The sequence below is a fragment of the Heterodontus francisci genome, chromosome 47, assembly GCF_036365525.1.
Source record: "Heterodontus francisci isolate sHetFra1 chromosome 47, sHetFra1.hap1, whole genome shotgun sequence".
Classification (NCBI taxonomy): domain Eukaryota; kingdom Metazoa; phylum Chordata; class Chondrichthyes; order Heterodontiformes; family Heterodontidae; genus Heterodontus; species Heterodontus francisci.
The window spans coordinates 4,390,359-4,406,938 of NC_090417.1; the positions used below are offsets into that span (position 1 = coordinate 4,390,359).

The following is a 16,580-nucleotide window of genomic DNA, read 5'->3' on the forward strand; positions in this document are numbered from 1 at the left end:
TGGAGGAGCGCATATTGGGTGGCCCCAGTGGTTGGTATTACCACTACTGCTCTTTTTGATAGAAATGACCTGGACTTGAGTAGACAAAACAGAATTAAATGGTACAATTCTAAAAGGGGTGCAGAAATAGAGAGACCTAGGGTTTTGTGTACACAAATTATTGAAGGTGGATGAATTGAGAAGGTTGTTAAAAAAGCACTTTAGAAAGGATGTTAAAGCCTTGGAGAGGGTGAAAAACCGATTTACTAGAATGGTACCAGAGATGAGTGTTTCAGCTAAGTGGAGAGTTTGGGGTTGTTTTCTATGGAGCAGTGAAAGTTAAGGAGATATTTGATAGAGGGGCTCAAAATCATCAATGGTTCAACAGAGTAAATAAAGAGAAAATGTTGCCAGTGGCAGAAGGGTCAGTAACCAGAAGACACAGTTTTAAGACAATTGGCAAAAGAACCAGAGGCAACATCAGGAAACTTTTTTTTTTAAAAACACAGCGAGTTGTCATGATCTGGAATGCATTGCCTGAAAGGATGGTGCAAGCTGATTTAATAGTCACTTTCAAAGGAGAACTGCATAAATACTTGATGGAAAAATATAGCCGACAGAGGCCCGATGGAATAAACAGCCTCCTTCTGTGCTGTATCATTCTATGGTTCTCACCTACAATTTAGTAAAGCTAGACCTTTGTTGTCATGTTCTAGCAAACCACTCCATTCAACCTGCAATTGCCTTGGGATCAGAAAGTTAGCAAAATTAAACTGTGAGGAAGTAATGCTGCAAAAATATTGAGAGTGTATCAGTGAGTGCAAGCTAATATTTTAATAAAGAGTGCTAAAAATGCAGCCATTAAAAAGATATCTGACCTCTGGAACTGGGAGGTGAAACGTTAATCTGTACGCAAGATTTTGTGCTTGTTTCAACCTCTGTTGAAGAGTTTTATTTCATGTAGTGGCTGCAACTCTTGTCTAACTTCCACCTCCTCCACAGGACAAAACAGGAGTCTGCCTCTGAAGAAATGCGTCCCAGATAGGTGGACACTACTTTTTATTCTCATTCAGGGTAATAGCAAGTTGAAAGCTACAATGATCAAAGCATGTCTGAATTCCTTTAAAGGAAACATTATGGCGATAATGAATCTCTATCACATAACAAAGCCCTTTCAAGTCTTGCAAGAAACAGGAAAAAACAACATAAGTCTTAATTAAATAGGTGCATCAAACACAATGATCAGACCAAACACTGTCAGCAATTGACAGAGTTCTTGCTGGCTGTTTGGGTTTTTGCAAGGTTTATTCCCACAAGTGAAATGCAAATTACTATTGGCCTCACAAGTAGAAATTCAAAAAAAAAACACATCACAGACCTCCATGAAGTTGGCTGGAAATGGTAATGGATAACCTAGGAGAGGATGTCTCACTGAGCCAGAAAATCTCTCAACAGTCAAACCAAGAGGCGTTTCTAGCCACTAAACAGCAAATGCAGAATTCCAAATGATGCTAATGTTCTACTATATAAAACCACTCATCCACCAAACTGGAATCAGCACAACTCGCCTGCACACAAAGACTGTATATTGTGCCTTCCCAGCTACGGTTAGGTGTGAGAGGAACATGACTGTACAATCTCATTTTTATTCCGAGCTATTTATGGACATGCAGCCAGGACTTCAGCCAAAGGTGGCCACAAAGCCACTGCAAAATTATGACATGACTGAACTCAAACACAAAATTTCACAGCAGCATCCGACAAACAAATTATGTGTAATTCTGGGCACCACGCTTTAGGAAGGACATGAAGGCTAGGAGAGGGTACAGAAGAGACGTGCAAGAATTGTTCTGAGGATAAGAGATTACAGTTACATGGGTAGATTAGAGAAACTGGGGTTGTACTCCTTGGAGCAGAGAAGGCCAAGAGGAGATTTGATAGAGCTGTTTAAAGTCATGAGAGTTCAGATAGAGTGAATAAAGAGAAATTGTTTTCAATGGTTGAAAGGTCAATAACACGAAGGCACAGATTTAAGGTGATTGGCAAAAGCAGCAGAAGCGACGAGGAAAAACTATTTTACGTAATGAGTGGTAAGGATTTGGAATGCACTGCCTGATGGGGCAGTGGATACAGATTCAATATGGCCTTCAAAATGGAACTGGATAAATACTCCAATGAGAAAAAATTGCAGGGATATGGAAAAGAAGCCGGAAAGGGGAACTCTTCAAAAAAAAAATCAGCACAGGCTCGATGGGCCGAATGTGTGCTGTACAATTCTAAGAGTCAAACAACAACAGGAATACAATGCAACCAGGCCTTTGCAATCTCAATCGGTTCTTCTCTACAAGTCGACATCTATCAGAGACAAGGAAAGCTAAGGAACATTCTGCTCAAACTTAACATATCAAAGAACAGTATCAGAAATGCTACCTTGCAAGTTATCAAACCAAATTAACTCTCCTCTCCTTGCCAAACATAATTTGGGTTTTATTTAATAACTGAAGGAGTGCCGCACTGTCGGAGGTGCCGTCTTTCGGGCAAGTTATCAAACCAAATTAACTCTCTTCTCCTTGCCAAACAAAATTTGGGTTTTATTTAATAACTGAAGGAGTGCCACACTGTCGGAGGTGCCGTCTTTCGGGCAAGTTATCAAACCAAATTAACTCTCTTCTCCTTGCCAAACAAAATTTGGGTTTTATTTAATAACTGAAGGAGTGCCGCACTGTCGGAGGTGCCGTCTTTCAGACAAGACGTTAAACCGAGTTCCAGTCTGCCTTCTCAAGTGCATATAAAAGATCCCAGGGCACTATTTGAATAAGAGTAGGCCAGTTCTCTCAACTGTCCTAGCCAATATTTACCCATGAACCAAAACAAAACTTGCATTTATACAGCACCTTTCACGACCTCAGGGCATCCCAAAGTGTTTTACAGCCAAATGAAATATTTTTCCGTGTAGTGACAGCTGTAATGTGCCAATAAAAGAGATTATCTGATCAATGCCACGCTGTTGTTTGTGGGATCTTGCCGTGCACAAATTGGCTGCCATGTTTTCCACATTGAAAGAGTGACTACATTTCAAATCTATTAATTGGCTGTGAAGCGCTTTGGAATGTCCTGAGGTTGTGAAAGGCACTATATAAAAGCAAGCGCTTTCTTTTTAGTTGTAAACTTACAATTTCAAAATCTACAGAACATATCTGAGGAGCTGAATGTTTTGTTTATGGCTTTCCACCACTTTCCCCTCCTTTGAGCTCATTCCATCCCAAGTGCCAAAAACACTCACATGACTCAAATGTGGGCAGACTACTTGGTGCCGAGCCTCTGACAATGCCAGAATGTAAACCGCCTATTGGTGCATAAAAGCATGCAAATACCATCATCTTCAGTGGGGAAAGCCTCCCACCTCCACTTGTTCGCTTGAGATGGGGAACTCAGACACATCCTGCCACTCCTGGCAATGTGTGCTGGTATACCAATGTACTGTCCCACTTCCCTCAATTTTTCACTACCGTTCTCTGCCTCTGCATGCTTCTGCTCTCAACCTCAGGAAAGCTGAATAATCCTGACAGTTCTTCCCATAACTCAACCATAACTATATGAAAAGCTTGAAGAGCTTGTAAATCTGTAAAACATTTATAATGAAGTTCAAAGGGCCAACCATAAACTTTGAAACACTTCAGTTTCACTTTCATCATTAGTCAAAAGCAACACCACCGATCTGTTCTAATCATTTAACAACTGCAAACACTGATCAACACACTATCCTGCTACCAAACCACAGAAATTAATTTTGCATCATGCAGAACTCTCTTTCAAGCCTATTTGCTGCACCAAGTTAAGTAACAGCTTCAGAGAGGTTCAGAACAAATCCTGGGACCTCTCAAGCATTTATATCTTACCATGCATATGATGTGTATAATTTTCAGCTATGTTTAGTCAGCCTGTCAGCACAGACGAAATTCAGACCAAGTGCAAGGAGCAGGGGAAAGGTCTGTCATTCAACCAAATTTATTTCTACAGCTTTTATAGGTTCTCAGCTGGACCCACTCACTATGGTTGAATTTACTCAATTAATATTCTCCAATGGCAAACTCGTTCTCAGCCCATCATGGAATGATATTAACAGTACTTACGGAGATATACCGGAACTCATCCAAATCTAAGAAAACCAAACAAAGGCGAGCAGTACTGACAATGGGAAAGAAAAAGTATTTTCCTTTTCTTTCAATATCATTAAGGACTCATAAGTCTGTCCAAATAGCAATGTAGAATGAGCTTCCTATTTGCCAATATATATTCACTCTAACACGAATTTCAACTGTGTCCAGCATTGTCAAGGGGAAGACGGTGGCATAGTGGTAATGTAACAGGACTAGTGATCCAGAGATCCAGGCTGATGCCCTAGGGACACCGCTTCACATCCCAACAAAGCAGTTGGTGGAATTGAAATTCAATTAATTCATAAATTCAATTATTCATTTTTAAAAGTCTGGAATTGAAAGCTAGTCTCAGTAATGATGCCGTAAAACGTCCAATTGTTGTAAAAACCCATCTGGTTCACGAATGCCCTTTATGGAAAGAAATCTGCTGTGCTTACCTGGTCTGGTCTGCATGTGACTCCAGACCCACAGCAATGTGGATGACTCTTAACTGTCCTCTGAAATGGCCAAGCCAGTCACTCAATAGTCAAGGGCAATTAGAGATGGGCAAAAAATGTTGGCCTTGCCAGTGACATCCACATCCCATGAAAAGATGATTTTTAAAAATCACAGCTTTTTAAAGTATTGGTGCAATACTTAGTAAGTGGAAGAAAACACCACTGAAGCACAAATATACCTCTACGATACTCTTACTTTCTCAAATTGCTTCTAATACCATCAGTGAGCTATCAGTGGCCATCAGTATTTCACACCGGTTCACCATGGCTCACAAAGTAATCTCTGGAACAACCCAAGTCTGAAACAATTTTTAATTTAATTCAGTAGCACAATATAATTTTGTTCTTTCATTTTCCATCCAAATATCTGTTTGACTTAGCACAAGTCATTTTCATCCATTTCCTGTCAAACTGACCAGATTATCCAATTATCAGAGTTCAGGACTGTCACAAAGGAAAAGTACATTTAGCACGAAGCTTACATAATAAGGATAAAAGAATTACTCCCTGTCATCAATTATGTGATAGCTATATGACATTTTCACTCTTTGGGACAAAAGAGATTATGGTTTATCAGAAGTTCTTTTGTAGCTACAAAAGAATTGTCCAAATATATTGTGTCTGATATGAGCTCATTCACCACATTCCTCCATCTCCCTCTACATGCTTTCTCATCCTGTGAAATGTTAAACTGCTCCCAGCCAACTGGTGCCAAGGTCTCACTTCATACAGCATAAGCCAAGATTGCCACTCTGTCAACGATTTTTTTCATTCAAAATTCAGTTGAAGGTGCTGTATTTTCCCATTCCTCCTAAAACTAAGCAAATTCCCTGACATAAAGCACATCTGGAATGGTCTGTTCAGAACAGATAAATGGAAGAGAGTGACAAGAGATGGATCCACAGACTAACTTAAGGCAACACAAAGTTACAAAATGCATGTTCAACTCAATCATTTACAGCCAGATACATTGGGTGAGGTACTCAAACTAGGGAGCTAGTTCTCCACAATCAGCCAACAAAAATAAGTTTCAAGTTGACTCAATCCTGTGCGACTCAAGCACCTAGCAATGGTTTACAGCAACACTGTAATGCAAACTGTTACAGTATTGGTCACCTTCCTACTCAGCCACAGAACAGCATGTGGTACCATTAAAGCCTTTTGCATTTGAACTCAGTACGTCTGAAAAAATTTAACTGGAAATGGGAAATAACATTCCAGAGGCTGTATGTAACAACACAGGATGCAAACTAATGTAGCTACTGTAACTACCGTCAAATACAACACCAAACCACGGACAATTGGATTAGATACACTGCAGAACCTCAAGTCTTTTTTTAGCACTGAATGCAAACAGTATATGGCCGCTGATTTACAGTTTCAGTTGTCAGTCACATTTTTCATGTTAAACAATGTCACACCAGAGCCACGTTCACAGCTTTTGAAAGAAACATTCTGCATATCATTTCTTATTAACTGATCAAATTTTAATAATTATTTTCCCTTGCTTGCCTTGACCCATTGTCACTCACATTTACCTGACAGATCAAAACTCAGCTTACTTTCAACATTTGGCAAGAACTGGCCAGAAAGGGCAAATCCAAATAGCATGCTATCTCTTTCAGCATTCCCCTTAGACAAGCAATATTATGCCGAGTTTGTGATAATGCACTATATAACACTAACTGCCAATCTGTGTTACTGCACATTATCTGTCACACGATCTTCACCAATATTGGGCACATTGCTTTCATCGTTCAAGTCCAAACCACATGAAATTTATGTTTCTTTTCAAGCTGTTCGTCATATGCTTAAGACTTTTTCTCCCCCTGTGCCATTTAATTATCTACTCAAATATTGAAGGTAACTTGACAGCAACATGTCCCAATCAGAAGATACGAGCATGGCTTAGTACCTTGCATCAATTCATGAGAACCAAACACTCATTATTGAGGAAAATTAACTGCAGCAACATTTTCTCTGCTTTTATAAATGACAATAAACACTGTCGCCTCAGTGCAAACAAAGAGTAACTGACTAGGAATTAATCAAACCCCGCTCCTTAAGGGAGGAGGAGGGAACAGGCAATGAGAACCAATGCCTACACAGAGATATTAAGCCACATGCCATCATAACAGCTACAGCAAAAACTCCCCAGTATAAAAATAAATTCTGTTTTGTATCAAGCTTAAAAGATGAAAGATCAGAGAGATTAAAAACAGCATTATAAAGGCATCAAATACCTCCACAAGTGCAGCTGACCAAATAACTCCAGCAAAAGCATCGCAAGTGGGATATGATCAGTCTCAGAAGCAGAGATACTGATGCTATCTCACTGCTGACCATTGCAGAGCCTCTGACTCCAGCACTCAATATACTGCTTCGACTGAACAAAAAAAAGTTTCTTGAAAGCCTCCTGCATTTTTTACACCTTGTAGTCAGTACTCTATCACAATTTCAAAAGTTTTACTGCAAGAGCTTTCAATTGGGTTGAATGAAGCCCAACATTCCATTTCTGTTCAGACTTGAAATCCATGTCTGAGCTGTCATATGTACCAATGCTTACAGTCCAGATGGTTTTTGACACCAGGAGCACGATGGCCACTATCCAATTAGCTCCATCCTCACTCACATTCTACATCCATTGGCTCACATACTCTTCCAAGTATGCGTGCGCCCACACAAGTTCTTAATTTCACCTTCAAGTTACAACTTCAAAGTGGAAAAAGCATAGGCTAATGCAAGAATACTGCCCATCACATCCAGTAACTTGCTCAGTCTGTGGCATCCTGAGCCAACTTCTGTAAATTGCTTTACTCACTCAACTTGCACAGAAGCATCAAATGCTGTGTTCCTGCTGCTTCAGCAATACCTCCCAGAACCTTATCAATCTCTCCTGACTGTTGTGAATCCTCAACATTCCTCTTACACTCCAATGGTGCAATTACTCGCTCTCCTAAAGAGAACGCTGACCTTTTTTGGCTCATTGTAACAACCCCTAGAATATCATGTGTTTGCAGCTCCAACACATTTGACAAAGAGTCTGGCACTTGGAAACACTAAGCTGTGTCTACACGATCCAGATTCTTCTCAAATTGCTCGACCTCTGCTGCTATTGATGACTTATCCTCCAACCTTTTTTCTCCCCACAGCCCCATTTCCCCCAGGCTGTTGTTTCTCTCTCACTCTGTTCCTTCTTCATATGAATAACTTGTTCCATTCACTAATGTTCATGTTTTTACAAATGATTCCACTTTACATTCACAACTTCCTTCAGACTGCTCACTCTCAGTGGTCACAAGCCTGTCTCTGACAGTCTGAAGCACAACATCATGAACTGGAGCAGTGAAAATTTTACTTCTTGAAACCCTCAAAGACATAATTTTTGGTTTGTCTTATAAAAATATAACCACAGTTACAAGCTTTCACTTTTCATGGCTGCAACATTTATCTTATATCTACTGATATTCTTCACCTCACTCTTCTAAATTCCATGACAAGTCTCATTATCTGCTCTGTTGCTAATATTCAAAAAATCTTGCTTTCCTCATCCGTTCCAAATAGTTTATTTCTTCTCAACAAAGTTTACCTCTATCAAGCCCAAGATTTGAACATTTCTTCCACATTGCAGAAGCTCCTTTAAATATTTCTCTTCTGTTTCTTCTATTCTTTCTTTTTTTGAATGTCCAAGTATATTGTCCTACATTCCCGATATCTTGAAATTAAGACATCACACAGTTTCTCTGTATTCTTTCACGTGATCTCCAAAACGTAGAACTTTTTAACACACCCAATTTTCCCTTCCTCCAACAAGCCTCAGGCATTGACCGCCCAAGCCTCATGTTACAAAACCAATGACATCCCTTTTGTTTTACTGTTGTGAATCTGCAGCAAGGAGGTTAATACCAAATTGCCTACTGGCACCCCGACAGCTTTGGGACCAACAAGTGGTTGCTGGAGTCCATCCATATAAAAAACACAAACAGACTCCACAGACTTGCAAAGCATCCTGTGTTGCAGACCATCAGTTTTGATAAGTTTCTTCCATTTGGAGATACTTCACAACAAGCTACTTCTATGAATAGTTGCAAATGACACTCAATCTTTCAGATTCAATGCCCCTAATGCAATAACAATATGGCACAAAATTTCCCCAGATTGCACCGAACAGCCAATTATGAGTGTCTCACCAAAAAATCCTCAGTCCTGCCTCAGCCTAGTCCTGTCATAGTAAGTAAAATCACGGAAGTCAGAATTCAAATTATGGAAACGTATAAGACTCCTGATTTCTGGGTACTATTTCACTTAGCTACTTCCCTAACAACTTTTGAGGCCTTTTTCACAGAGGACAAGATCAGTAAAATGATGGAAACATCATCCCCTCCAAGTTCTCCTCCACGTTCATCCTCAGGTGAACATATCATCCTTCATCACTGGGTAAATAATCCTGCAAGTCCCTCCCGAACACGATTGTTGAAGCACATTACCAGAAGAACTGCGGACATTGAATAAGACAGTTTCTTAGGGAAACTAGGGACGGGTAATAATACTGACCTTGCTAGCAACACTGACATCCCAAGAGTAAATTAAATATACTGGTCAGCTTTTGATACCAGTACTGAAGATGGCTTCCCAACCCCAAGGATAAAGGGGTCCCAGAATCCCAATAGTTTTGGAAGTCTCCCAAACGGCTCCCTGACGCGTCAGACCAGCATGGTTCTGGTGCCGATGGATGCCCCGGGAGTCCGGCGACCGCTAACAGATGCACCGAGATGTTAAGTTTCAGCCTTTCTGGAATATCAGTTGGAAAGCAGTTTCACAACTTTTTAATGTTCCTCGGCCAGGCAGAGGTGGAGCCAAGGGGCACTTACATGCCCGTCATGTCTCGCCTCGCCGAGACTTTTCACCTGCAAAATCAAAGCTTGCTTTTCAGGTACAATACACAGAGATCCCTATCCCCAAATCCACAGCACCATCCTGCATGGCAAAAAAAAAATCACATTCTAACCAGACTGCTAAATGATACACCTGTGGCTGGCCCATCAACACACAAGTGTCGACAGATCAGCTTCCTGGTGCGAAAAGTTGCAATTCCTTTAGAGTTCAGGAAACACTCAATACCAGTTTCAGATAAAGTCTTGACGAAGCCCAAAGAGAACAACCGGATACAACTTTCTAACTAAACTTGGAGAGAAGCCGCAATACAGAATTGAGAATTCACACCATAAACTGCACGGTACCTGATCATCTGCTCCAGTTGCTGAAACTGCATAATTTTATGATTTCTCAGATGAATTTGTGCAACAGTAATTCAGTGTGTAATTTGCAAACGCTCTAATACCTTCCTGCACAGTGTCAGCTTGGCTCATAGGTAGCTCTCTCACCTCCAAGTCAGAAGGTTCTGAGTTTAAGCCCCACTCCAGGACATACATGTAATCTAGGCTGACACTCCAGTGAAGTACAGAGGAAATATTGCACTGTTAGAGTTGCCACCTTTTGGAGGAGATGTTAAAGCAAGGCCCAGTACGCATATTTTGGCAGATATAAAAGATTCTAAAGGATTATTAGAAGAGCAAGGGCATTCTCATGTCTTGGCCAAGAGTTATTCCTCAATCGACACCACCAAAAACAGTCATTCGTCCCACTGCTGTTTGTGGGACCTGCTGCCACATTTGTTTCACATAATTATAACTATTGCATTTCAGAAATAATTCATTGGCTGTAAAGCACTATAGGACGCCCTGAAGACATGAAAGGCATTGGATAAATTCAAGTTCTTTACAAGCACAAAGAAACAAACGATTTTATTGACACAGAACCTTACCATGTTGAAACATCTCAATGAAGTTTATTACTTTTAAAAGCACAATGGCTGTTATGTGGGTAAACGCAGCCCAAACTTTCCTTACCGCCATGTAAACAAATAAAATTTAACGAAGGTCCTCACCTCGCACCTTTACAGACACAACCGACAATTTAACAAGCAAAAAAATAATATCAGACGAACAGATTCATTCTTTGCAAAATGCACAACAAATGAAGAGAACGCAACAGCACTGAAGGATCGGCTTGGAATGCACATTCCATTTACATTGTCGTGCGTCCAAACTCATTCTGGCACAGAAGCAAATCCTGAAAGGGTGAATCCTGGAGCTTTTCAGAGGTATGAATGAGCAATTCAGGAGGATTTACACAGCCGAATGTGTGCAGTGTGTAATACAGAGAGGTTGATATTACTTGGTGTTAACAGTGAGAAGAAATGAACCTAGCAGTCAAATCTTGTGATGCATGACAGCATTTTCCAACACCAAGTCCCACAGAGTTCAAAACAAAACATGAAGCAATAAGGAATGACAGCAGCAGTGATCTGACCTATAAGAAATCTCAAAACATTGTATCACACTGACCTGCACTGTAACTATTTTGTGCATGGTATTCACCATCCGTTGGCAGAAACCCACATTAAACAAGATTTGAACCTTAACTGGGGCATTCTGTTGAAATACATACACCGTCGAAATAAATAATGCTGTCAGAGCCTTTAAAATCAAACCCAAGTTTATTTAAAAACAAAAGACTCAGAAACTGCGCAAGAATTGCAAACTTTCTGCAACTCCAAGTTAAATGCACCTGACCCACAAAGTTTGGCACCAATTTCCCTTATATTGCAACAGAAGTATTGATAAGGCCTACACGAGTGATAAGTCACTGTAGTAAACTTAACTGCTTTATGCTTCCACATGGCTATCTGATTTGAAATATTTTCTCAATTGAAGTGAACATTTTTGGTACTTGAAAGTATTTGAGCACTCTCTCTCCCTTTCCCACCCTTAGGTACCGAGTGTCATCCATCATTCCTGGAATTACACTGGCCAAACATTTTCTACTTCTCCTGGATCACTAATTTACATCGCTGGATCTTCTGACTGTGAAACATTAATTTAGAACATAACAAGTTTCAGTCTTCATCCAGATGTCACCTACCTTGTCCTTTTCATGAGTCAGGAGGCTAACCGGTGGAAGGCAAGAGATTGTCTCATGTCCCTGCTTGCAATCGCCACCTGATTTGCCACGCGACAGCCGATACAGGGGCCCATCCTTGATGATCCTGCTGTGGCTGATGGCACGTTTCAAAGAAAGCCTCAGCTGCTGGTGGAGGGCTGAGGAGACTCCAGCTCCAAACACTGCTACCACATCCTTCTGACCCCTCAGAAATCGTTCAATGTTCTTCAATGATGACCCACTGGGCTCTGCCAAGCCCTCAATTGCCCTTTTGAGAAGTTTATTCCAATCAACACTGTGTTTAGCATCTAACTTTGACTGATTCCGAGGTTTGGGGAGTACAATCCGCCCTGGATTATCTGGATCCTTGTAGGAGTTAAGTCCCTTATTTGTGACCTTTAAGATTGTCCCATCTTTCACACTCAGCTCCAGTTGTTCGAGAACAGTTTTTCTGTCTAATCCGTGGGATGAGGACACAGCATTACAAATCCTTTCCTCAGAGGGTCTCTGTTTCTGCTTTTTCACTTTTTGGATTGCCTCCAGAATCCACTCGGTATACAACGGATTTGCAAGTTTTACCATGGCTGATGACTCCCAATATCCACAGAGTGTTACCCCTTATCTCTGTGTTGAACCAGTTCCACACATAACAAAAAAAGATTTCTCGAAATAAAGAAGCAGTTCACCATAGCATTGACGTTTTCCAATTCGAAGCCAATCTCCCTCTCTTTCAAAAGACCTTCTGAGGCTCCCAGGAAAGGGACGAGGAGGAAGAAAAACAATGGTAGACTGGTTTACAGAAAGTAATCTTTCATAAATAGGAAATTCAAAGCACGGTCCAATTCATAAAATCCCAACGTTCTGTAAAGTTCCAAAACGTCGAACCATCAGAAAGTCTCCATTCACTTGCCCAAAAAGGCTGCATTCATTTCAAATGTAATCCTAGATAAACACTTGGCAGACTGCTGCACCTGGGGAAGGAAGAACAGGAATGACACATTTAGAAGGGAAAAGAAAAATAACATCTAAACATCACAACAATAAATCTCAACGGCTCCAGAATCAGAATACAGGCAAAGTGCAGTGACATGGACTGTTGGTGAAACAGGCTTAAATGCAGAAAGTGTATACAAGGAACTGGAGTGAATAAATCCAAGTATAATTTCCCTGCTAATCTCTTGTAGGCTGAGGATTGGCAACTCCAGCAATCGCTGCTTTTGTTTACAGCTTCAATCCTGAGTAGATATCGCACTGGGGGCCGCAGGTGGCTCACACACCTCGACTCCGAGCGGACGCTGCTTTTCACCGCAGTCTTCGCCCGGGTGCACGATATTTCTGTCAGCCCAAGCGCCCATTCCCCGCTACGCCACAAACTCAGAGCCCGAGGCCTGCGGCCTAGGCCAAACGACACGGATAGAGGACTTGCGGCGATGTCGGCTGTCGCGGCCGTTCAATCCTCGGGACCCATCCTGACGGGAAGAAGGCCAACCCCGATTCCCGGTCTTTACCCCGCGGCCGCGGCTCTGCCGATGATCCCCAGCCCGCGGCCGCCTGTTCCATCCAGTCCGGCCTAGCCTAGGCCACAGGCCCGAGCTGGCACTCGCAGTTTGGCCGCAGCCCCGCTACCGGGTTTGAGGAGAGACTGAGGGTTGGAGGGAGGAAGGCAGGTAAATTCGGCTTGGTTTTCCTGCCATCGCCAGGAAGCCGGGATCGGGCGGGTGAGCGGGCGGCCCGGAACTGGGCTTGGAGCCGCCGAGACTCACCGAGAGAGCAGGAGAGGAAAAGACGGAGAGCGCGGCCGCCATCTTACACACAACAGGCAAACGGATGGATGGAGGGAGGGAGAGGGAGCAGCGGGAGGGGGCAGCACTGGGAGCAGCAAAACACAGGCAGTCTGCACACACTGCAATCCTGTACACTGCCTCGGTATACACAAATACCATTAATGTAAACTGCACAAACAAAACACAGGCAGTATGTACACACTGCAATCCTGTACACTGCCTCGGTATACACAAATACAATTCATGTAAACTGTAAAAACAAAACACAGGCAGTATGTACACACTGCAATCCTGTACACTGCCTCGGTATACACAAATACAATTCATGTAAACTGTACAAACAAAACACAGGCAGTCTGCACACACTGCAATCCTGTACACTGCCTCGGTATACACAAATACCATTAATGTAAACTGTACAAACAAAACACAGGCAGTATGTACACACTGCAATCCTGTACACTGCCTCGGTATACACAAATACAATTCATGTAAACTGTAAAAACAAAACACAGGCAGTATGTACACACTGCAATCCTGTACACTGCCTCGGTATACACAAATACAATTCATGTAAACTGTACAAACAAAACACAGGCAGTCTGCACACACTGCAATCCTGTACACTGCCTCGGTATACACAAATACCATTAATGTAAACTGTACAAACAAAACACAGGCAGTATGTACACACTGCAATCCTGTACACTGCCTCGGTATACACAAATACAATTCATGTAAACTGTACAAACAAAACACAGGCAGTATGTACACACTGCAATCCTGTACACTGCCTCGGTATACACAAATACAATTCATGTAAACTGTACAAACAAAACACAGGCAGTCTGCACACACTGCAATCCTGTACACTGCCTCGGTATACACAAATACCATTAATGTAAACTGTACAAACAAAACACAGGCAGTATGTACACACTGCAATCCTGTACACTGCCTCGGTATACACAAATACCATTAATGTAAACTGTACAAACAAAACACAGGCAGTATGTACACACTGCAATCCTGTACACTGCCTCGGTATACACAAATACAATTCATGTAAACTGTACAAACAAAACACAGGCAGTCTGCACACACTGCAATCCTGTACACTGCCTCGGTATACACAAATACCATTAATGTAAACTGCACAAACAAAACACAGGCAGTATGTACACACTGCAATCCTGTACACTGCCTCGGTATACACAAATACAATTCATGTAAACTGTACAAACAAAACACAGGCAGTATGTACACACTGCAATCCTGTACACTGCCTCAGTATACACAAATACCATTAATGTAAACTGTACAAACAAAACACAGGCAGTATGTACACACTGCAATCCTGTACACTGCCTCGGTATACACAAATACAATTCAGGTAAACTGTACAAACAAAACACAGGCAGTCTGCACACACTGCAATCCTGTACACTGCCTCGGTATACACAAATACCATTAATGTAAACTGTACAAACAAAACACAGGCAGTATGTACACACTGCAATCCTGTACACTGCCTCGGTATACACAAATACAATTCATGTAAACTGTACAAACAAAACACAGGCAGTCTGCACACACTGCAATCCTGTACACTGCCTCGGTATACACAAATACCATTAATGTAAACTGCACAAACAAAACACAGGCAGTATGTACACACTGCAATCCTGTACACTGCCTCGGTATACACAAATACAATTCATGTAAACTGTACAAACAAAACACAGGCAGTATGTACACACTGCAATCCTGTACACTGCCTCAGTATACACAAATACCATTAATGTAAACTGTACAAACAAAACACAGGCAGTATGTACACACTGCAATCCTGTACACTGCCTCGGTATACACAAATACAATTCAGGTAAACTGTACAAACAAAACACAGGCAGTCTGCACACACTGCAATCCTGTACACTGCCTCGGTATACACAAATACCATTAATGTAAACTGCACAAACAAAACACAGGCAGTATGTACACACTGCAATCCTGTACACTGCCTCGGTATACACAAATACAATTCATGTAAACTGTACAAACAAAACACAGGCAGTATGTACACACTGCAATCCTGTACACTGCCTCAGTATACACAAATACAATTCATGTAAACTGTACAAACAAAACACAGGCAGTATGTACACACTGCAATCCTGTACACTGCCTCGGTATACACAAATACCATTAATGTAAACTGTACAAACAAAACACAGGCAGTCTGCACACACTGCAATCCTGTACACTGCCTCGGTATACACAAATACCATTAATGCAAACTGTACAAACAAAACACAGGCAGTCTGCACACACTGCAATCCTGTACACTGCCTCGGTATACACAAATACCATTAATGTAAACTGCACAAACAAAACACAGGCAGTATGTACACACTGCAATCCTGTACACTGCCTCGGTATACACAAATACCATTAATGTAAACTGCACAAACAAAACACAGGCAGTATGTACACACTGCAATCCTGTACACTGCCTCGGTATACACAAATACAATTCATGTAAACTTTACAAACAAAACACAGGCAGTATGTACACACTGCAATCCTGTACACTGCCTCGGTATACACAAATACCATTAATGTAAACTGCACAAACAAAACACAGGCAGTATGTACACACTGCAATCCTGTACACTGCCTCGGTATACACAAATACCATTAATGTAAACTGTACAAACAAAACACAGGCAGTCTGCACACACTGCAATCCTGTACACTGCCTCGGTATACACAAATACCATTAATGTAAACTGCACAAACAAAACACAGGCAGTATGTACACACTGCAATCCTGTACACTGCCTCGGTATACACAAATACCATTAATGTAAACTGCACAAACAAAACACAGGCAGTATGTACACACTGCAATCCTGTACACTGCCTCGGTATACACAAATACAATTCATGTAAACTGTACAAACAAAACACAGGCAGTATGTACACACTGCAATCCTGTACACTGCCTCGGTATACACAAATACCATTAATGTAAACTGTACAAACAAAACACAGGCAGTCTGCACACACTGCAATCCTGTACACTGCCTCGGTATACACAAATACCATTAATGTAAACTGCACAAACAAAACACAGGCAGTATGTACACACTGCA

At 41.5% G+C, this 16,580-nt stretch overlaps 1 protein-coding gene across 5 annotated transcripts in view; it reads right to left on the minus strand.

Annotated features, from left to right (window-relative positions):
- LOC137357231 (histone acetyltransferase KAT6A-like) overlaps positions 1-13,486 on the minus strand; it is a 181,507-nt gene extending 168,021 nt beyond the window's left edge. For 4 of the 5 annotated variants that reach the window (XM_068023401.1, XM_068023400.1, XM_068023399.1 and 1 more), the window contains exons 1-2: positions 13,402-13,486; positions 11,621-12,609 (exon numbers count right to left, since the gene is read on the minus strand). In XM_068023401.1, coding sequence (XP_067879502.1) covers positions 11,621-12,220 — 600 coding nt within the window. In that variant the 5' untranslated portion in view covers positions 12,221-12,609; positions 13,402-13,486. Of the gene's footprint in view, positions 1-11,620; positions 12,610-12,915; positions 13,196-13,401 lie in introns of those variants that run through there. The other variant, XM_068023397.1, reaches the window with a different exon arrangement.
- Between the last annotated feature and the right edge of the window lie 3,094 nt (positions 13,487-16,580).